The 22264-nt window shown below is 40.9% G+C and overlaps 1 protein-coding gene across 11 annotated transcripts in view; it reads right to left on the bottom strand.

The window, feature by feature from the left end:
- BLTP1 (bridge-like lipid transfer protein family member 1) overlaps window positions 1-21024 on the bottom strand; it is an 89374-nt gene extending 68350 nt beyond the window's left edge. For 10 of the 11 annotated variants that reach the window (XM_085057819.1, XM_085057821.1, XM_085057826.1 and 7 more), the window contains exons 1-8: window positions 20668-20782; window positions 13062-13191; window positions 10226-10342; window positions 8753-8831; window positions 8059-8123; window positions 4193-4379; window positions 3028-3109; window positions 2199-2392 (exon numbers count right to left, since the gene is read on the bottom strand). In XM_085057819.1, coding sequence (XP_084913945.1) covers window positions 2199-2392; window positions 3028-3109; window positions 4193-4379; window positions 8059-8123; window positions 8753-8831; window positions 10226-10342; window positions 13062-13158 — 821 coding nt within the window. In that variant the 5' untranslated portion in view covers window positions 13159-13191; window positions 20668-20782. Of the gene's footprint in view, window positions 1-2198; window positions 2393-3027; window positions 3110-4192; window positions 4380-8058; window positions 8124-8752; window positions 8832-10225; window positions 10343-13061; window positions 13192-20667; window positions 20783-21006 lie in introns of those variants that run through there. The other variant, XM_085057820.1, reaches the window with a different exon arrangement.
- Window positions 21025-22264: the final 1240 nt, after the last annotated feature.

Below are 22264 nucleotides of genomic sequence, written 5' to 3'. Positions count from 1 at the left end.
TTATAATTATTATATCAAATAACTTTAAAGTTTAGTTAACTCAAGCATGAAGATACCAGGTTCCTCTCCACAAAGCCATTTCTCAGATATTCTAAACCACAAGTAACTACTGAAGTTTTACTTCCAGTATTTCTTTCAGTCAAGAGCTCCTTTCTCCTTGTCCTATATTGTTCTTTCACCTGCTAATTGTTTTCTTACTAAAATAACCTTCTACACCAAAGGGACCAGACTTTCAGTAATTAGACCATTAGTTAAAAAAGAAAAAAAACCAAAACTGTTCTGCCTCAATAACACTTCCCTCAATAGAACAGGATCTAAGTGATAAAACTAATAGATGAAATGCCTCTCCTGACACTATTATAATGGTGTATTATAATCCCTTTCTCATTCTAATTTACATATTAATATATTCTAAAGTAGTAATATTATAATATGAAATTTCTGGTTTTACTGCAAAAGACACTTTTGCAGCTTTTCAGTCGCTGTCATAAATTTTCACTTTTTAACAAAAAAGAGACAATTCCTGTGACAGAAACACAGAGTCTAAGAGTGGGACCTGGGAGAAGCACATTGCCCATTTTGCCACAGCTCATTTCAAAGGCAGGAAATCTTGGAAAACATGGAGGACAGCAGATGCAGAGACCATGTATTGCCAGAAACTCTCCAAAAGCAACAGAGCAAGAATCTTGAAACGAAGTTTACTTTGAGAGTAATGACAACAGTGAAAGATCAAATATTTTAATACAAACTAGATAATAGCCATGAATGATACTGAGATTATCATAACAATTTTCAAGTATTCCCTACTATCTATCCTGAACTATCACCTCGAGCCTGCGGCCTTCAAACTTGTACTGCTTTCACCCGCTTCTCCTAGCACAATTTCTTTTTCTTTGCTTGGATTTCAGAAGACTTATTTGCAAAGAGTGATGAAGGTGTTGAGATGGGTGTTTGTAACACAAAATGAGAGTTTTCAAGGTGAAATTTTGATGTTTGTATTGATCAGTCAGTCTGTTACAAATTTCATCAAGTCATTTGGCTGCTTTTTATATATTCACTGCCTACAGGAATTTCTGGAAGTTAAAACACCCATCTTAAATTTTAAGCCAAAGCAGCATAAGAGAGCAGGCTCTAAAGAGTCAAACATTCTCCATTTCCAGTGATCAGGGCAATTTTTTGAATTTACCCAGTAAATTAGAGCACATTTTGTGTACAGATGCCATCCTTCAGCCATCAAGAGCTGCAGGAATGGTAAGAGCATAAAAAGAAAATACTTAGAGGAAGCAAGAGGAAAAGCTAATAGTTTGAGTATCTTAATCCTATTTTGTTTTAATCTTGTTTGCTTTCAATATTAGTTGCAGAAATTTCCTTTGTCGTCATGTTGGAAGAGAAAGATCCTGTACACAGCCACAGACTGTTCTTTGAAAAACATATAAAGGCATATTATAGACAGCAGATTTGGCCGATAAAAAGCCAATTAAGATACAAATGATGTACAGTTTATTTTATTACTTCATGCAAGCACTCAGGCTTGTGTTTGACTTACTGCAGTTTCTTCAAGCTGCATAACCCCACTTATGCAGAATACACAAAGGTAACAGGATCACCAATCTGTCTTCAAAAGATAACATGACTTCCACTACACCAAGTATTACACAGCTTTTGCCCTTTTTGCTTTTTGGAGGTTTTTAAAAAATATTTTCCAAACCATGAATCAACTTTACAGAAGTCAACACCTTAAACCTTGCACTTAAGCCAGAAATTTAGTGCTGGCAAAGCTCTAGTACCTGAGAGAAGGAAAATAGACCTTGAACACAGGATGCCCCATCCCTGGAAACATTCAAGGCCAGGCTGGATGGCCAACCAGCAACCTGATCTAGTTGAAGATGTCCCTGCTTATTGCAGAGGGTTTGAACTTGATGGCCTTCAAAGAACCTTTCCATCCCAAACTATTCTGTTTCATCATAAAGCAGAACACACACACAAATATAAAAACCAAGAATGAGACAGAAAAACAGTACTTTTCTCCATAAATGGTTTCAAACATCCAAAATTAAAAACCTTTAGAGTGGTAGAAATGCCAACTGCCTAAACACACTGAGTAAAACAAAGAAATTGAAGCACAACCAACATTCTTTTCTTTGTGTTCTTAAAAGAAATAATAAAATAATATAGATACAAAAACACCTCAAACTTACTCATCATTTTGAAGACCAACATATCTAGGACTTGGAACCAGCATGACTCGAACATTTTCCAATTTTCCCTTCACGATGTGCATGAACTGATCAAGGTGGCTTGAAGGCGGTTTCGTGGTGTATGTCAGAAAAGCATCATCAAAGTTAATGCAAAGTGTTTGTGGCTGATAATGATTCCCAAATGCCAAACGACCCTAAACCAAAAAGCAAACCCAATTAGCCACTGGTATACACTGAACTCTTATACTTAAGTATCTATTTACTTATAAAAATGCAGTTGAACCAACTATATGCAAATAAAGAGTGTGGACAGAAGTCCTGACTGTAACCTGTGCACATCTAAAAGTACTGCCTTAATGTATTGAACTCTCAATTTTTTCTCCTACCACCTCAATAATTCGTGGTGTTTTGTTGTTTGGGGTTTTTTGCTGGGGAGATAACATCAACTTTTAAGGAATACGTCCAAATATCCCTATGAAAACATTCAGGAAAGTAAAAAATGGACAAAACAAGCCCAAACATCTGCCAAAAACCCAACGCACCCCACACTGTACAAAAACCACAATTTAATTACTTTGTGATATTCTTGGAATCATTACACACCTAAGACACAACTATTTCCCAAAAGTTAGAACATAACTGTGTTTCCACCAGCACCAGAATGATTTGTGACTGCATCAGGTGTGCACTGATGGTGTAATTTCAACTTTTTTTAAAGCCAGAAGGTGAACAAAACCATTAAATACAACGTATAAGAAAAATGAATGGCAAATGTAATTTTTAAGCATATATTCATCAATATATTCATTATCAGGGTATTTTCACTCACCGTGCTCACATTGACTTTAATGACTGGAATAAGTGATCTCCATGAAGAAGAAGGATCTTGAGATTCTGTTTTTACTTTAACACTAAAAAAGAAAAAAAAGGAAGGGGGAGTGCAATTATTCTGTCTTTTCGACAAAAGAACCAGCCAAACTTTTCTTCTAGGGGTCTTCAGGGCACGGGTCTTGGGAAACACTCCTTTCCCTGAGGGCCTCATGTAAGGGACCTGCTAGCAGACTACTTGTCAGCCTTCCCAAGCCTGGGAGAACAGCAGGAAGCACATGGAGCTACACCTTGGTGCTGACACAGGTAAGCAAACAAGCATGCCACGTTTAACGCAGAGCAATAGTTAAGTAAATCTTCCTCAGGGGATCTTGGCATGCTCTAAATACTCCTGTTGAGGCATGGGATTTTTGATTTCCCAAGACACATCCTCCTCAAAGGCAAAAATCCTTCCTGTGCCCATCAATAATGGTTTGAGATAAAAATACAAAAAAAACTGGCTGGGAGGCACAGCCCTTAGTCAAACTCAGGACTGCCACAGCGTCCTGCATCTGCCCACTCTGTAATTTAGTAATTGGCCAGCAGCAGTGGAAGAACTCAAGACTCATTAGATCTCCTCTGCTCCTGACAGTAAATCAGTCTGGTGTGGTTCTGCCAAAAGAGAGGCTGATTATTGAATGTGTGACTGCACTGCACACAAGCCATGTAGAACTCCTTATACACCCACCATGTTTTCTGAGGTACCCCAAAAAGATGAATTAACAGAAGAAAGTTTGTGTAGCTGTACAGAAGACTGTACAGATCCTCACACTTTGCCTATTCAATGTCTTGAGCAGCTGTTACTTCCACTGAGCAAAACCATTATTATTCTGCCGGCCTAATCCTCTTCAACACATACTTCCTCTCCACACTGTATTTCAAATAGATTTTTCAGCCTGTCTCTGATCATTAAGCAAGAGTGCTTGGTTGGTTTGTCTGTATTTTCTAATTATTATTGGTAGGTCTGAGGAAAGGAAAAAGATTCAGACTGTCAGGCTTGTAAGTGCCATTTCAGCTGCGCTTCCCTGTTTGGCCTCCAGAGCACACGTTAACAAAACATTACCCAATTAGTTCAGCACTTTGCAGAACAAAGCATTGACAAAAGAGCGAAATGAATAATTATTTACCTTTCAAGATTGGTGTGCGTTCTTTGCCTCCCATTTACTTGTGCTCTGTCATCATCTTTCTTTGCTGGAATTATTGTGGGATCCAAGCCAAACAGTTCTTGAAGTTGTCCATAAAGCTCAGAGCGGTTGTACACGTGAAATTCGAAGTCATTCACCATAATATAGAGTCGTGTTTCTGCCTTTGGATCTAAACAAATAGTATGAAAAGGGTGTTTAATTCTATTTCAACATTCCCTTGGAATATTTACAGTTTCTCAAATATGCACATTTTGCAAAACCAATCCACACAGTACTGAACAGCTGCTGAAGTACATATTGAAAAGCAGTAAAAAACTCCACAAAATAATTACAGCATTATAAGCAAATCAGTAAAGCCTGGCAAATAAGACAGTTGCATACAAAACATTAAGTCTGAAAGGCATTTCACCCCTAGGTGTCCTAGGTTGCAATATAGATGTAGTTAAGTATTCTATTACCACCAGCTGTGGGCTGTTAGCTGCTATCAGCTGCTAATGACCCACCCCGAATGACAGGCAATGGGCCATCAGGGACCCACCGTGTGACTCATGGACTTACCTCATCCCATTGTGGGATGCTCTGCCGAGGAGGGAGGAGCCACGTGTTCCCACCTGGATATAACCTGGCCTTGGAACTGCCTGAGCTAGCCCTGTCTACTGGGTTCCCAGAGGACAAGAGCTACCACTGGATCTTCAGCTGGAGACTAGACCTTCACAGGATCACTGCTTCAACTGGACTACTTCAGTTGGACTGCTACTACCACCCTAACAGGGTGTTAGGTTGTATCTGACTTTGTCAGTGCTTTTGCTTGTATTATTTCACTTATTTTTAATTTCAATCTTGACTTGTGATCTCCCACTGGTTTGTTTTCAAACCAATACACTAAGTCACAATCCAAAAATAAATCCAGACAAAAACTGTACAAAATGGTAAATTAAGTTTTTTCAGTCTCATATATGAAAACAAACAAACATCCCTCTTGATGTACAGCACAGAAGCCCAGGGGAAAACTCCTGCTTCTTAGCACAGGTATCACTGGGATCAAATCAATCTCAAAACCCAAATAGTTTTCTAGCCAAGCCCTCTGGCACAGCATACCTGAAGTGGAAAAGCTTTCTTTCACAGAGAAACAGAAAACATTAATATGCAGAACTAACAGGATCATACTCATTTTTGACAATCAGTCAACATTTTCACAAATGTAAAAATTTAACCATTATATCAGCTTGGCTCTCTGATCTTTAAACCCTATTTTAACATCTGCTGATCATATACAGAGCTGACTGTGACATACTTTGACATACTTTTGCCTCAGAAAGTATGACCTAATTATGCAGTTAATGTGAGAGAAAAGCTCACACCACTTCCCCCCAATTACCCAGTTGAAAGAGTGCCCATTACACATTGACTCAGGAGACCTGAGCTGCTCTAAAAACCTCATCTGGTCTTTCTAAGTCAAACAGACTTCAGGCAGCTGAAGAATCAATGGTTGTTACAGCAGTCCCCAATCTGTAACTCCGGGGGTACAAACTGAAGGCAATATTTCCCAAAGACACGAGAAATTAAAAGCTCAGAGCAAACACTTGTTGTCAGGATCAAAAGAAGAAATGCAGATGCCCAAGAGCCAAAGTTTAGAGACACCTGCTTGATTCAATGCACCCTATTTCATAACAAATTCATCCCTTCCCCCAAATTACACATCTCTGCAATACTGTCCCAACAATAGCAACTCATCTTTTACCCATCACACCTAGAGTACAAGAAATTTCCATATAATTAGAAAAATATCTATCTGTATGTGTATGCATATATTATATACATGCATATACATATATAAATATATATTAAAAATTTCCAGAACACATTGACATCATAGTTTTCTTGAACAGGAGACAGAGAAAAGTTAATGAGCCAATTTCAGTTCCTTCCTGTTTTCATAAAAGCACCATCAAATCCATTTGTTGCCAATGTCAACTTGCATCAATAAGACACATGCAAAGAATGACACAGACAAAGACTGGGATACACAATTGCTCACCCAGCAGACCTCCGCATCATCAAGAACACAAATAAATAATTTTTCAATTCCTGGAGGCAAGCATTAGATTTCATTAACTGAATGAAATCATATGTACTAATTAATTTCTTTAAAGGGGATTTCAAAAGACAAGTATCTCTTTTTCCTAATAACAAAAATAACATTTGACCTCTACACATCAATTTGGTTGCCTAAAACATGGTTGGAAAAGGAAAAAAAAAAAGGGTGAGGAGAAAGAGACAGGCAAACCTGGATGTTATAATATTGAATGATTCAAAGAAGCATTTTATGTAGGTTATGTACAAGTAACTACCAGATTCTTTTGCAATGTGAAAATTGAAAATGTGCTGTGGCACCTAAGCCAAGTCATTGGGGTGTGCCCCATTCACAACGGGATCCTCCAGCTTTTGTTCCTAAATCACTTTCATTTCCCAAGTATGTACAAAACCTCCTCTCAAGTCCCAGCATGATTTAATACTTAAAGAGCATTTTAGTCACGTTACTTTGTTGTCAGATCTGCACACATTTAACTTCTGTGGTTACTTGGATTGTTTGTCCACTAATCATGTAGCCTTAAATGCCAGCAGAAAACCTTAAAGCTTTGCAACATTGCCAAGCAAAACTGTCACCATAGAGAACAGACAACCATCTGCATTACATTAAATTCAATTCACTTTTTCATTCTGTGAGCCACTAGAGAAATATGTTTTAACTAGCAGATGAAGACAATCCTCTGAAAACCTGTTGGACAGTAACCTGTGGTTGGAAAATCTAATAAACTCTATGACTAGGTTCCACTTTTTGAATGCTGTTTTTATGGTATAAAGAATTTGAATTGTGCCCTACCACCTCAGAAGGTGAGCAGTGCCTCAGTAAAAAGAAATGAGCTGCCCTTCCAAACTCAGTTGACTGCACAGAGTGGTGTCTCACAAATCACTTGACTGATTTTGCATGCAGCACTGCTGCCACTGTTGAGTTGATACTGACACACCAACAGCTCTACAAGCTTGCTGACAAGTCTAAGAGGCTTCACACTATCAGAAGCCACTTCCAAAAGCAAGGGGGAAAAAAAGCCTTCCAAAGTTCAATGACCCTCTCAATTAGTGTACTCAGCTGTTAGATAGCTGACATTTGTGGACCTTCTTAAATGAGCAATAGACCTGTGATGACCCCAAAAGTCAAGAGAGGCAGGACCCAAGTCTCATTGAACAAGACTCTAATCCTATAAATTATTAAGCATACAGCCCTAGGCTACTTAAGCTTTCTCACTGTGTTTTCTGCAGATACACTCAATCTCTTGCATCTGTGTAAATCAACCATCTTCAGCCAAAGATAAGGAAGAACAATAAATGAATTTTTCACACTTCCCCACTTCTGTAACCGCAGATGTCATCAAGACAAAGGCTTGTCAAATACTGAAGAACATCCCTTACTGTAACACTTTTGCTAAAATACTCAAAACCACAACACTCACTGAAACACAGAAACTAAAATCACTTCCAGAACATAATACATCTCTATTCATCATAGTTACCAACTTCAATACTGAGACAAGTATGCTTGGACTGCAGCTAATGAAGGCTACTATTAAGATTAATGGTTTGTCTCAAGAAGGGTTCATGTTCCCGATAATGAATCTTGTATTTATTTCATCTACTCTGCAACCAGTGAACAAATCCATACCTTCTGAGGATCTAGTGTACTTCAGGTACATATTAAGAAAGTAATTGCATGCCTGTGATTGTGCAAAGGAAGCGTTTCTGTGAGCTACCTGTAAATTCAAAATTTGAAACCTTTTTGGGAAACTTACCATGCTGTTTCTGCTTAGGGTTGTACATCTTCCACCAGCGAAATATGATAAATCCATCTTGAATTCTAAATCAAATAAAATGGAATAAAACAGAAGCTGGGAGAGTGATAATCCAACATCCTACATGCAGTTTGTCCAAAGATCTGCAGCTGCAGCAGTGTACAAGCAACATGAAAGCACAAAGCATTACAGCATATAGTGTATTACACAATTCCTGCTTTAGCTGGAATTGTTAAAAAACCCCATATCCATTGCCTCCTCAAGGCTTTCCAAATCTGACACCAGGAATCAAAACTACACACTATTTGCTGGCATGCAGTTCATGAAACAAATTATTTTGAACCCCAGTAAATAAATGCCAACTACTTGGCATGAATCTTCCAGACTTAGGAGCAGGAACATGAGGGTGTCAAAGACACAAATGAAAAAACAGTTCTCCTTCACACTCTGAAGTGGTTTATTTGATAGATCTTAAGGACAACTACAGTCTTATCCAGTCTTATCCATCACTTCCAAATGCTAAGCCTAAAGCAGCAAATGGGCTAACAAGTATGTAGAAGTGTTAAATACTACCACCAAAAGAGACAGTCTTATAAACATACTGCTCATTTGTAAGACTGTATTTTCATTTGTGCTATTTAGACATAGATTTAAAAGCCTTATTTAGAAGGAGGACTCCCTTGGAAATCTGTACCTGATGGACATGTCCTCTGTGATGAAATAGATTTCACGCACCATGACTTTCCCAGACAGCACAGAGAATGAAAAGGAACCTAATTACAAAAAAGAAAAAAAGAATTCATTAGCCTAAAGTTGTTGATTTTGTGAACAGACAGAATGTAGTATTCAATTATCTGAAATGAGTTAACTGGATATCTTGAGTTGTCCCTTAGAAGGGAAGTCAGAGATTCAGAACACACATGACAAAGTACACAACTAAAGATGCTGGGTTTGGCACTACGCAGCCATACAACCAAGCCCCTGAGGCACATGAGTCACTCAGACATCCAGTGCCTTGCAAAGCTTGTGAAAAGAGCTAGAAAAGCTGTTTGGAACATTTATAGTTTCAAGCCATTGTGCACAAGACCATAATCAGAGAAATAAAGATTCCTGATGGACAATTTTTAAAAATTTTAAATGGCCATAAGGATTTAGGTCCAATTATTATGACAAATTATGTTTACAGCTGGAAGGATTAATAAGCATGAAAAGACCAGCAGGTAATGCAATAACCCAGATTTTTCCTAAGGCTTTTCACCTCACCCACAGAAAGTTAAGTAAACCATAGCTTAAAAAAACTAAAAATAAAAATCAACATTAAACTACTGAAACCAAGCTGTAAATAATGGGATTTAATTAATGTTATGTTCTACTTACTGATGAGGTTTATAAAGAATACCACCTATTTGGCCGGCTGTATCAGCTGTCCTTACTTAATGGCAATTTCACAGAGAAATTTTAATAAAAGCCTATAGATCAAATATAGCAGCCAGTAAGTACTTCATTTATACTGCTCTTCAAAAAGCTGGGTTTGAAGATGGTGTAGAATACAGTTCTCAGATTCTTGAGGACATAAGCAAATGAATTGCAGGGGTGTCTCTGGCAGGCCAGGTGTGGGTGGGATGTTTTGGTTTTAATTTTCACTACATTTTATCATGAAGAGTTGAAGAAAAAGTCCAAAATTAAAAGTCATTGCTATTCTCTGAAGCAGACAGACGAAGGCAGAGCAGTAAGTGAAAGAAAATTAAAAAGTGTGATCAGTGAGGTTGTGGGCTACAGCCCTCTGTGACTCAGCACCAGATATTTTTGTAAGTGGGTGAGTGCCCAAGTGATTTGTACTGACCTGTTTTATTCAAAAACGTATAAAATATTTTAATATAAAGTTAATGGATTTTGATGCAAAATGTTCTAGCCAATATCAATTCCACATATCGCAGTCCCAGTATGGATCAACTTGTGATTAGTTGTTCTGACAGCTTATTTAGAAAGCAAGGACAGTGCTGGAACAGGGACTTAAGGCTTGAGTCTCTACTTTGAGTCCACTCCATATCGAACATTTTCAAATTAATCTAACAAAGGGACACTGACATTACTTCAACTTTTTAGTAAATAGAGGCATAATAAAAAGCAGCAGACAAAGAGTGGCATTATATTAATCATAACTTACCAATATGGATATAGCCATGTTTATATAATCTGTTAAGAACCAACGTTAAAATGAGTCCAATGTTCCGAGAATTATAGTAAGTTAGGTAGATAATCCATCCACAGGACAATATTGTTGCTGTTGAAAGATTACAATTAATTAAAGCATTTTTTAAAGTACACTGACCCAGATAAAAACCTTACTTATTAGTACTACAAGGCATAGCAGTGCTCTTCCTGCTCTCCAAAAAATTTGAACTGATAGGACACTTTAACGGGTGTTTTCAGAGAAATGGTGTGAGAAGGGTATGAAGAGATGAGGAGAAAAAGGGGAAATGGGAAGTCCAGAAACATACAGACTCTTCACTGCTCTTCCATTCCCCAATATAAAAAAACCTGTCCTCCCAGAGGAGCTGCAGAAGGCACCACATATTACATCCGTCATAATTTAAGCAGTTCAATTATATAGATGGAATAGTAACATGCATTAGCCCACATGGACTTGTAAAAAAACCCCAACACCACCAAAGTCATACTACATCCCTTTCCCACTCTTCTCCAAATTGTCAACTCTAACTTAAATTTATACATTGTCACAGGAAACAACATTATGATGAAACCATTTCCTAAGGTGCTGCATCCTGAGAGGAATGTACCAGCCCCTGGGTTAGCACATATCTCAACAGTTCAAGCATGGAATTTGATAGCAAAAAAAAAAAAAATAGCAACCCAATGAGAAACAGGTTTTAAAAAAAAAATTAGGTCTGCTAATCCCCAAAGTAATTTTTACTTTAGTTGATTAAGAGCTAGTAACCTATTTCTAACTACAAGGGTTCTCAAAGCTTCCAGAAGGACAAACCCAAAAGGAATGGCACTGCCAAGGAATGGACTAGTTCTCATTCACTTTACTGATAATTACCATTCTGTTTCACCCAAAGCAGAGTAGCAAAAAACCCTGAACTTTGTTACAGAAGCTTTTCATTTATGCTATGCTAAAAATCACAGATTTATTGACCCTTTTTCGGGAAATCTAAAGTGCAGACAGGGATAGGGGCATGGCACCTTCACTTTGAAAAGAATTCAGATGATTATTTAAAAAAAAAATTACAAAATATTTACCAAAAAAACCCTGTTCTTTTACTGTTACTGTTCCTTTTTTATTTTTCAGTGGGATACTCCAGGGCTTCATAACAAGGCTTTGTTGAAAGAGAAGGTGAAAGACTCCCATGACTTTGTCTTTTCCTCACTGGAAAATGGATCCACTGTGACCACAATTCAAGCAGCTCATACCCTCGGGCAATAAGCTGCTTGACATGTTAAACAAACCAAATCTGTGTGGGTGACTACACAGGAAAGAGCAGGGAGGCTGAAAGCTACATCCCAGGAAAGAAACTGCAGCTGGCACTGAGGGAGGGAACACTCCAAGGACAGTGTTTAACTGCCTCACTTTCAGAAGAGCAAGCTCCTCACTGCTGGTCCTCTGTGGGGAGGGAGAAAGGTGGGATGGCTCACACTCTGAGGGTCCATTTCAGCAATAAAGCTTAATTTGAGATTAAAGTTCAACTAGATACTCCTAGATACCTCAAGTCAACAAGGTGCCCTCTGAAGGTCACAACATAATGAGAAAAATCAGGAAACCAGTGCAGTTTCCAGTACTGATCCACCGCCTTCGCCACTAGTCTCACCTCCACCACAAATTGTAACCTTTTCCCTCACCAAATCCCATAAAATCCATTAATTTCATTTTACATTCTTGATTTTAAAAGCCTCTTCACTGAAACCACAGTTTGGAAATTGCATTTCCAAAGTTTTAGTGCATGTGATTTTTATTCCGGAAGTGAGCAATAAGCAACACGTACATTTATTTCATCACCTTTTACCACCTGAGACCAATAGTTAGCTGTTTCAGCATTCAGGAGAGGAAATTACTGATATCTTTTTATGTACTCTTATAACAGGATGCCATAGGTCAGCAGATAAAAGCAAAGGAGGAAAGGCTGGTTGAAACAGGGTCAGTTAATAAACATCACTTGAATGTGTTTTTATCCAAACTTCATAACAGGAAGTAAGTCAATGCTTTTGAAGACAGATTTTTCAGATCTATTTGCATATATTCCATTTTTTACCATCAGTTACTATCAGTGACTTCCCCTATTTTCATTCTGAAAATGCAGAGAACTCTATGTTGAGTACAAACTTTCCATTTCAACACATTAAAAGTAAAATAAATAACAAACAGGAAGCACCCTTATCTAATTTACCTATGTCCTTTCTATTTAATTTGGCCTACTCAAAAATAATTCCAGTATGTCAATAGCCAACAGACTGCTTCAACTTGTCAGAAATGAAAGTGAAAACGTTGCTTTTCCAGTGCTGCCCCTCACTCCAAGTCCAAGAGTCAAGGCTGAAGAGCAGGCATTATCTATCTTTGTGAAAGTCTGAATTCATTGCACACTTGTAGTATTCTCACCCAGATCTGAGTAAAGCTTCATTTTTATTTTGCTGTCCTTGATCCACTTGTTTACAGATTAAGAAAATAAAAGCACCTACACAAATACAAGCAATAGCACTAGTGTTATAAAAAAAATTAGCATACCTAAATAAGACACATTTACAAATCCAGCTCATAACTGATTATATGACAGCTTGGCTTAAAGGCTCATTGTGGCACACAATTTAGTCTGGAAGCTGTGTCATTAAACATAATTAGTCCTTAGATCATATCCCAAATTAAACCATATTAAATGGCAGATAGGTGCACGTTGGTATAAGGAAGTTATTGTAGCTGACTGTCATGTTAATCCTTTGTTATGGTATTAGAAAAGAAATTTAACCAAAACAGAAAAGGTTAACCTTACCCACTAACAGCCAAACCACGTTGGAGTCATGTTCTGTCAGGAAGTCTTCCAGCTGCGTGATACTTGGGACAAAACTATCATTTTTTCTTTGATCCATTGCTACACTGTTTTTGCACCAGCACCTATAGAACTGAAGGGAAAAAAAAAACCATATGAAAACCAAAATCACTAACAAGCACAGTACAGTTTGGAAAAAATGGACTATGTACCATGTTGAATCATCTCCAGCAGCCTGTTTCACACAAATATGAACGTACTTGTTTTATTCCTTCAATAACAAATTCATACTTCTCAGCCACCTTTTCTTCTTCTCTAGAGCTCCAGAAACACTTCCACTCATCTCTCCTGAAACAGTTTCCAGGCACATGACTGCCCCAAACAAATTACATATCAACAAATACCAGAATATGCTCTCCAAATTTAGTATCCTGAATGCCCTGTACTGCATATAAAAGCAAATAAATGTCTGAAACTGTTGTGCCACAGCAGACAAAAGGCAACTGAACATACAAGTAAAAATGAGTCTGTACTAAGTCTACTAACATACAAAAATGTAACATGAGACTAAAATCCTGCCCTTGCAGAAGGAAAGGCCAAATCAGACACTTCCAGGAGTTACGAAAAATTCCCAAAACCTCCTGATCCACTGTGTCCATTCTGCTTCAGGATGGATTTGGCTGCTTTAATAAAAACTGACTAACTGGTGGATCTGTTACAGAGAAGAGAAAACCAGTCCTTCTGATCAGACACACCTTTTCAAACCACCCATAAATCACCCTGCAACTGGGTTATATTAATTAAATATGATTAGCAGGGAGTAGTTCAACTCAGCACCATCTGTAATTACACAGCTGTATTTTTGTTGTATTGGTTTCATTTGACGTCTTCTCCCTTGGATGTCATCTGTCAAATCTTCTTACAAAAGGAAAAGCATTAATTCTGCTTTTTCCTTCTATTTTCTAACACCTTTTAGCTCCTGGCAGCCTGTCTTACTGACAGTATCCAGCCTTCAAAAAATAGGAGTAGATTTTATTTCCCTTTGTTATGAAGTGTCTGACGGTCTCTCCATCAAGGCTCTAGAACATAAAATTAAGTAATATGGGCAAGTCCTTAGTTTTTCAGCAGCATAACAGCTTTGGAATAGTAAGTATTTAGAAATGTTAGCAATAAACATAGCAATTCATCCATTTTTCCCTTTAATACCCATACTACTCTTGTTATTATAACTGGAAAACAAAATGTGGAAGAAATTGGAAAAAAACTGCCTTTAATGCATTTGTTTCTCTTGTTGTGCCCTCAACCAACAGCCTGTCTTTTGAACGAAAATAGGAGTACAGTCCCAAGAATAAGTGCTAATAATTTGTTCACTACTCCTTCTGTAAGAAGTAGTAGAATGGGGAGGAAAGAACATGAGAGCAGCAAACAGAAAAAAAGAAGTAACAACAAAAAACAATGAACCAACACCGGTTTCCAGCAGTGATGATAAGAAAGTTACCAACTTACTCCCCTACAAAGGGGAGGAATAAGCATCACACACACACACACACACACACACACACAGAGACTTTAAAAAAGAAGCCTTGTTTCAGAAAGGACTTCAGAACAGCAAATGAAATCACATAATGGCACTGTGATTTGCTTTAAGACATCCACAGTACCGTAACAAAAAAGCCACATGCCAGTTTGTATGATGAAGCAGATGATGCCTCTGCAGGCAGCCTCCAGGAGCCTTTAACCCCTGAATGACAGGGGAAAGGGAGAAACCCAAATCAACATCACAGAAGGACAGAAGAACTTCTTCTCTCCCTTTCTTACCAAGGGACACCAAGGTCATTCTGTTGTGATCAAGACCACCATGGAAATGCTGTCAATAGGTGAGGAATGCCTGTGTACTATCTCAATAAACACCACCACTGTTTAACTCCTCAAGGAAGCAAACTATGGCTTTTTCCTAAGAAATTATCACCCAACAGGACATTAAAAATCATTACATAGGACTGTGGCAAGACAACTTGGAGACTGAAAGTACTTGATCCTGGTACTTAGCTACGTAAATAGAGACACTGTTCATCATGTTTTTGTCATAACAATCCATAACCATAAAAAAGACATACTTTGAATTTTTTTCTGGGATACATTTGCTACCTGCATGCAAATAAATTCAGGAATCCTCCTTCAGTCATCATGTGTCAATACATCATATTGGAGCTTCAAAGATGACCTTTAACACCCTGGCCCACTGATTTTTTTTTTTCTCTTTTGCTAGGGTGGTCTTTGTCCTTGATCAAGGCCCCTGAAGAAGATGCTGGCAATAAAAGTGTAACCACCCAAAACCAGGCAGTAGGAACACCTGTACCGGATGTGAGCTCTCAACACAACCTCTCAGAGGAATCAGGTGCTTAATCCACTTAGATGATGAATTATTGTAATAGAAAGGGGATGGAAGCAGAGGCTTAAGGAGTACACACTGTTTATAATGTCCCTGTGCATTTATAAGGCCTGGAGGATGAAGGGGAAGGATCTCGATCATCGGGATTGCTTAGAGGAAGAGATGCAGTCTTTCCAGGACAGATACTTGCTACTTTCAGTAACCAGCATTTCCTTCTGTCGACTGTCCTGCACCTTTCACACCCTATACACTGTAACCACAGGTTTAAATCCTGCAAGCCTTTCACTGCCCAGAGTCTGTTACATTTACTCTGGAGAGCAAACTTAACTTTGCAATCAGACCAAACTGTTGCACTCTCCAGCAAGAGTGACCCACAGGTTGCTGAGCCTGAAATGTTCCTTCATAGTGCCCTACTGTATTCTCTTAAGTAAATTCTACAAATATCAAGGAGTTACTCTTTGAATTACGTGATCCAAGTCTGGGTGTGAAACTGAGTCTTGCCAACCATGCAAATACACAAAAGAAAACGTAACAGAGGAACAGAAACCCAGAACTTCACATTTGTATCTCTGCATTTATTTATAAGCTTTTCTCAAGGTCTCTGCTGTTTTGTGATGAACAGCTCAACCAGCATACTGAAATACAATCCAAAACCATGATAAGTGTTTGGATTTATTTGCCTTCCCCCTGCCTCATTTTTTAAGCACACTTTTACTATTCTTTATGTCACTCGTGGCTCTCATTTACCACATACCAGTTAATAAATACAAAATGTATTAGCTTTCTCCTGGGAAGAAGACAGGAAAAAAGGAAGAATCTGTAGCACTGAGGTGACAGAACCCTGATATTCATATTTTATCTTCACAGCAGTCCCTCAGGGCGTCGTGTAGTCATCTTTCCGCAAGTGAACATCTGAAGCAAGGAGAGATAAAGGCCAAATCCTTTATTTATTATGCCCAAACTGAATTTTTCAGGGCCTGCTTTTCAGGTTGGGCATGTTTGGAGCACTTAACAGGCACAAAGCAGGCACTGGACTGGCTTGAAGATGTGCGAGTTTGATATTACTGTAAAGTTGCACCCTGTGGTCAGCCAGGCTCTCTTCATAGCAGAGACACATACTTAGCAGACTTTAAAAAGTGAATTTTAATTACTTGTATCACACATTAATCCATTTTTCACAGTACTAATAAGATGCAAGGCAAGTTATAATCCTAGGGGGATGCACTTCATTTTCAGCCTGCTTCCAGTGTCACAAGCCCAATCCCATTTTCCCCACAAATATCCCATCTCTAAGAAGCCAAATACTCAAAAGTAGCTGCTCCTCATCTTTATAAACCCATTTCAATCACATCAGATAGGTAAACTCCTCTTAACCTCAGCCTGGCAAATTAACTCAACACCAAGAACAAAACTCCACTTGAGCTAAGTCATTAAAAATTTACAGGAGGCATGTATATATGCAAGAGCTGGCAAGAGAGAAACCAGAAGCTCGGTGACCAGGCTCTCGGTCACCAGAGTGCAGTCACTTGGCAAGGACAGCTGCAGCCCACCTGTAAAAGGTCCGTCCTGCACATACATCTGAGGACAGACAAATGTTTTACCCAGCGCCTGGGAGCATTAGGGTGATGTGGGTCCTGAGCTGGGCAAGAAAAGAAGAAAGAAAAAGAAATGTCTGTTTACCACATCCTCTGTAAAGCTGTTTTCTTGGCACGCCCGTGTAGAAACAGCTGAATAAAATGGGTGTCCAAAGGTGGGGGAAAAACTTCTTTTCATATAGAGAAGAAATACTTTTATATTTATGAAGTGGGAAGGGAAATAGTGGACACTGCCAATTCCCTTGTTATTGCTAGAATTCACGGGGGGAATAAACCAGGAGTTTAAATTTGCCAGACATATCCCTCAGATCTTCACAGAAATCAAGCGCTTATAGAATATATGTTAATTGGTGTTATTACAGGTTAACTACCATTCCGAGGATACTCAACTCCTAACTTTTGCAGCAATTACAAATCAGTGGAGTTACAATTACACCCAAAGTGACACATTACATGACAAGAGACAAATCCCCGTGCTGTAAATAATGTAAAATATGAATGTAGATAACATGTCTGGATGCCTCATCTCCAAAAAAGAAGTCATATCCAAGGCAATTCCTTAAAGGAAAGAAATGCACTTCTGCATTACCCACTCCATCACTGCCTTTCAAAGGGTCTCCAGTACTCCTTCTATGAAATCAGAGCTTTAGATAAACTAATGATGTTATAAAGGAGGTTCACAAACATAGAACACAACTGGACTGAATTTTCTTCTAAGGCTATCTCACACTGTCAGCACCCAGAGGCACATTAAGCACACCTCACAAAACAAAAAAGCTGCCAACCTTGGCACCTGTCCCAAAACTCTCCAGCTAGGTCAAACACTTCAAATCCATCCCAGCACAGCTTAGCAAACTCAGCGCTACTCTTCAGTCAACAAGCAAAGGAAAGAGGAAGGAAGAGAAGGAAAGTTGTTCACCAAAAAATGCACACAAAAAACCAAGGGAAGTGACAGCACCCATAGAGCAATTCTGCCACGGGACATGTTGCATTGTCTTCATACCTGACACCCAATTAAAATTAGCAGCTCTGGGCTTTTTTAAGAAAAGAGCAAAGATTCAGGTCTATTTTCCTCCCTGTCTGCCAGTGCTTGAAGTCCTACTAGCAGTAAACTGTAAACAAAACAAACTAATGCTTTAACTATAGTAATGAAATCCTGCTACAGCCTCCAGCAGAAGCAGCTGAACTGAAAGCAGAGCCCAGCAGAGCCACACCTGGTTGAGCTGGTGTGTAGGCAGCCTTGGTTAAACAAAATTTGCACTACAGTAGCTTAGTAAATAACAGGTCTACTTCGAAATTAATTAAATCAAAATAAAGGCATACTCAAAGGAACTGAAAGATATTAGATAAAAATCAATCATTCTCACAATAGCCTACCCGATGAGGTAGAACTTGACAGCACAAGTGGTATATTTTATTTATCTATTCTTAATAGTACAGGACATGAGCTTTCCTACAGAAGAGATCAAAGACAAACTCCTGCTATGGCAACCAACACACAGCACTCCTTGTATCACTCCACTGCCAGCCTACGAATCCCTGATTGAACTTGGGATGATTTTTCATTTACATTTTAAAACTTAGAGATGGTTCTTTTCCTGCTTACATTGCCAGGTTTTGATGCTGCAGAGGAAAACAAGGAAAAAAAACCACCCAAACAAAAAAACAAAAACAAACAAAAAACCACACCAAACAAACAAACAAAAAAACCCCCAAAAAACCCACAAACAACGGAACCTAAAGGCTCACAACAGTAGAATTTCCCTCACACAGACTCAGCTTAGAGGGAAAAATAAAAATATTGCTTTTGGGGGCTACTCTCAACAACGAGGCAATAACTTTTTTTTCCTCCTCTTTTTTTAATTTGAGCTACAGCACTGTACCTTTGAAATACTCTATGAAACTAAGCCATCTACTCCATATCTATGAATTTTTCCAGAAGTATACTTCCTCTAAATTTCTCCTCTGACACATCACCAAATTTGAGGACTGGGGAAGTCTATCATAAATCAAACTAAGAATCAGTAATGTAGCTACATACACCATCATCCTTAAGGGAACTACCTACAGGTTCATCCCAGCCTGGAATCACCACAAAGATTTTGGTGCAGCAAGTGCTTGAATTACTAGGAGAAGGTACTACAGTTACTAGGAGAAGGTACTACATTTCACAGTAAACACAGGATAACTCTGCACACTGTTAACAAAAACCACTAAACTCTTGCCTATTTTCCATGTGATAAAATGGTGCAAAAGAGCAATCACCAAACAGCAGCTGCTGCACATTTCACATGCCAAAGTTCTCTAACAGCGTTCCCAAAAGGGTGAGTGACTTCAGCACAGCAGACACAAGGATAAGAGCTCTCCCTAAACATGTCCATACCTTCACACAATCAACCCCAGACGATGCGCCACGAGCAAAACCTACCCATGAACACTGTCAAATGGTGCAAATCCAGGCTGTGATCCTAAGCAAACTTCCCTGAACACCCATTCAGAGCCAACTACCTAACTGGATGCTCAATACTGTTTTTATCAATGACTGATTGAATAATCTATTATCACACTTTTACAAACACAAAGAATACTCCTGCCGACACTCCAGTTTTTCTTCTCAGCTGCCAAAATTTCTGGTCCCATTGTTTAGCTGGTCACTATACATAACAAGCAGTGGGGGAAAGAAACCCTGCATGGGCACAATGAAAAGAACAAGCCAGAAAAGCAGAATTAATGGATTAAGTCACACAACAGAAGAACTCACACGGCAACAACTGTGGCCTTTTCAACACTAGACCTGATAAAGTCACACATTGCAGCAAACTAACAACTTTGGAAGTTTTCACAAAGTTGAGTGAAGACTGCTGTGGAGATGTGTCTTGAGATGGGAAATCAATCCAGACATAGATCGTGATTGGGATACTTGCCACATGACCACCTCCAAAACACACCTCTACCACATCAACGTTATGTTATGTATTATATATGTTATGTGCATGTTACATTGATAACTACATCGATGTTTTTTATTGATAATGAAAAGTGCAAGCACGTTATCATAACATCATCACGTATTATCACTATTTCAGCTTCAGACACGCCAAAAAGCAGGTGCACGCTGTGTTAAATCACTGTGTGTGTGTGTCAAACCCTCTCAGGACCAGAGGCACTGGCACAGAGATCGCCTTTCGCCGCCCAGGGACCAGCACAGGGAAACTTCCCTCGCAGGCCAAACACAACCGGAGGCGCCTGAGCTCCCGTCCCCTGGCCTCACACCCTTTCTGCACGGCGCTAACCCACGTCAATGGGAAAACACGGGATCCCCGACACCGGAGAGGCTTCCCCTGGCACCGCTCCCCCGGGAAGCGGCCGGGACCACGGGGAGCACGGCGGGATCGGCACCCGGGGCTCACCACACGGCCCTCGGGGCGGACGGATACACACCAGGCCTCCCGCCCGTCCCGGCCCGGCGGTGCCCCGCGCCGAACCACGGCTCCTCCCGGCGCGGGGGCGGCTGCGCGTTCGCCGCAGGCCCAGGGCGAGCGGCGGGGCCGACCCCCGCACGCCGGGTCCATCCCGGTGGGAAGCGGAGTGCAGTCCGGTCCCGGCTCCCCCCCGAACTTACGCCATCGCCCTCCGCGGCTTCTCCCCCGCGGACCCGGAACCGGCGGCGGCGGCGGCGGCCGGGCCCTCCCGCACCTCACGGTGAAGGCGCCGCCCCGCCCACGGCGCCGCCGCGGCCAACCGAGAGGCACCGCCGGCCCGCGCGGCCAATGGCGAGGCCGTCCGCCCCCCGGCGGGGCGGGACCAAGGGGCCGCTCCGCCAATCGCGAGGGGCGGCGCCCGCCCCGTCTATGTGTGTGCGGGGAGCCGCGCCCGCCCCTCCGCGGCGCGCGCAGGCGCGGGCACAGCTCGAGCCGCCAGATGTGCCCGGCGCGGTGGTGGGTGTGGCGGACGGCGGTACCTTGCGGGGCTGACGGACACACGGCCCGGAAACTGCAGTCTCGCTAATGTACACCGCACCCGGCGCGGTTGGTTGCCCGTTACGTCGGGAGAAGCGGCGCCTCTCGCCCGCCAGCGGCTGAGGGAGCGAGCGCCTGCGCGCCCGCAGCACCTGCCGCTCGCCCTTGGCCTCGCAGCGCTTAATTGCGAGGCACCGCACGGGTTTGTTGGCCGAGCCGCCCGGTGACGGGCTATTCGTTTTCCCGCCCGTTGTTTGTGCCCTCCAAAGCAGGTGAAGAAAACTGGCCCCCAAAATCCAGATAAAACTGAATGTTCAGATATTTTTCAGACATGTGTGGCCGTAACTTGACTGCCAGGTGTGGCCAAATATAAGTACACACATTTCTTTAGAATCACTCAGGCATGATAAAACATGTAGATTTCTTTAAAATCACCCAGGGGTGCATCCTAAGCCTTCAGTAGCGCATCAGAGGAAACCAAAATAGTGACTCTGTGTGTGTACACGTACCTCTTTCCACATACTCCTTGCACACTGTCAAGCTCCATGTTCCCTCGATGCCCCCAAGATTCCCAGAAGCTGCACCATGCCGTGTCTCCCGAGGGGTACCCAGCCTTAGGCATCTAGATCAGAAGTCTGGTTGTGCCACTTGGTACCTGCAAAATAAATCCTATGGGTGAGAAACAGATTCCCTAAGCCAGTCCTGCTCTCCCTGGCCTGACAGCGAGACCTGTCTATGAGCTGCCTGGATTTGCTTGAGCCAAAGTGAAACTGAGCCCAGCTGAGTGAAGGGCTTGTTGGCTTCTCTGTGTGAGCCACGTGTTGTTGCCTTCTGCCTCACATCTGCTCAAGCATTCCCTATGGTTGTCCCTGCAGAGCCAACTTTCAGCTGGATCAGCAAACAGCGAGCATGATCCCTCTTGCTGCACAAGGGCATGGATGCCCCTGGAGTCCTGGCAAGAGCTCTTAACCTGGCACAGAAAGGCACGGGAAGGATTATCCCTGAAGCAGTGTGATAAACCACAGGTGAACCCTGACCCCAGCTGCCCCCAGCATCCTGCTGGACAGTGTCCTGCTCAGAGCAGCTCCAGGCATCCTCCACCCAGCAGATGAACCACCATCAAAGCAAGTGTTATCTAACAAGGTTTATCCTTGGTGGTTTTTATTACATTCCCATCATACTAAGCATAATAAGAAAAATATTGTTTAAATATTCCTGGTTTTCATATTGAAGCCCCCCCCCCTTCTACTCCTTCCCTGC

This window comes from Lichenostomus cassidix, chromosome 4, assembly GCF_008360975.1.
Source record: "Lichenostomus cassidix isolate B80296 chromosome 4, HeHo_3.0, whole genome shotgun sequence".
Taxonomy (NCBI): Eukaryota; Metazoa; Chordata; class Aves; order Passeriformes; family Meliphagidae; genus Lichenostomus; species Lichenostomus cassidix.
This window is presented reverse-complemented; position numbering and strand designations above follow the sequence as displayed.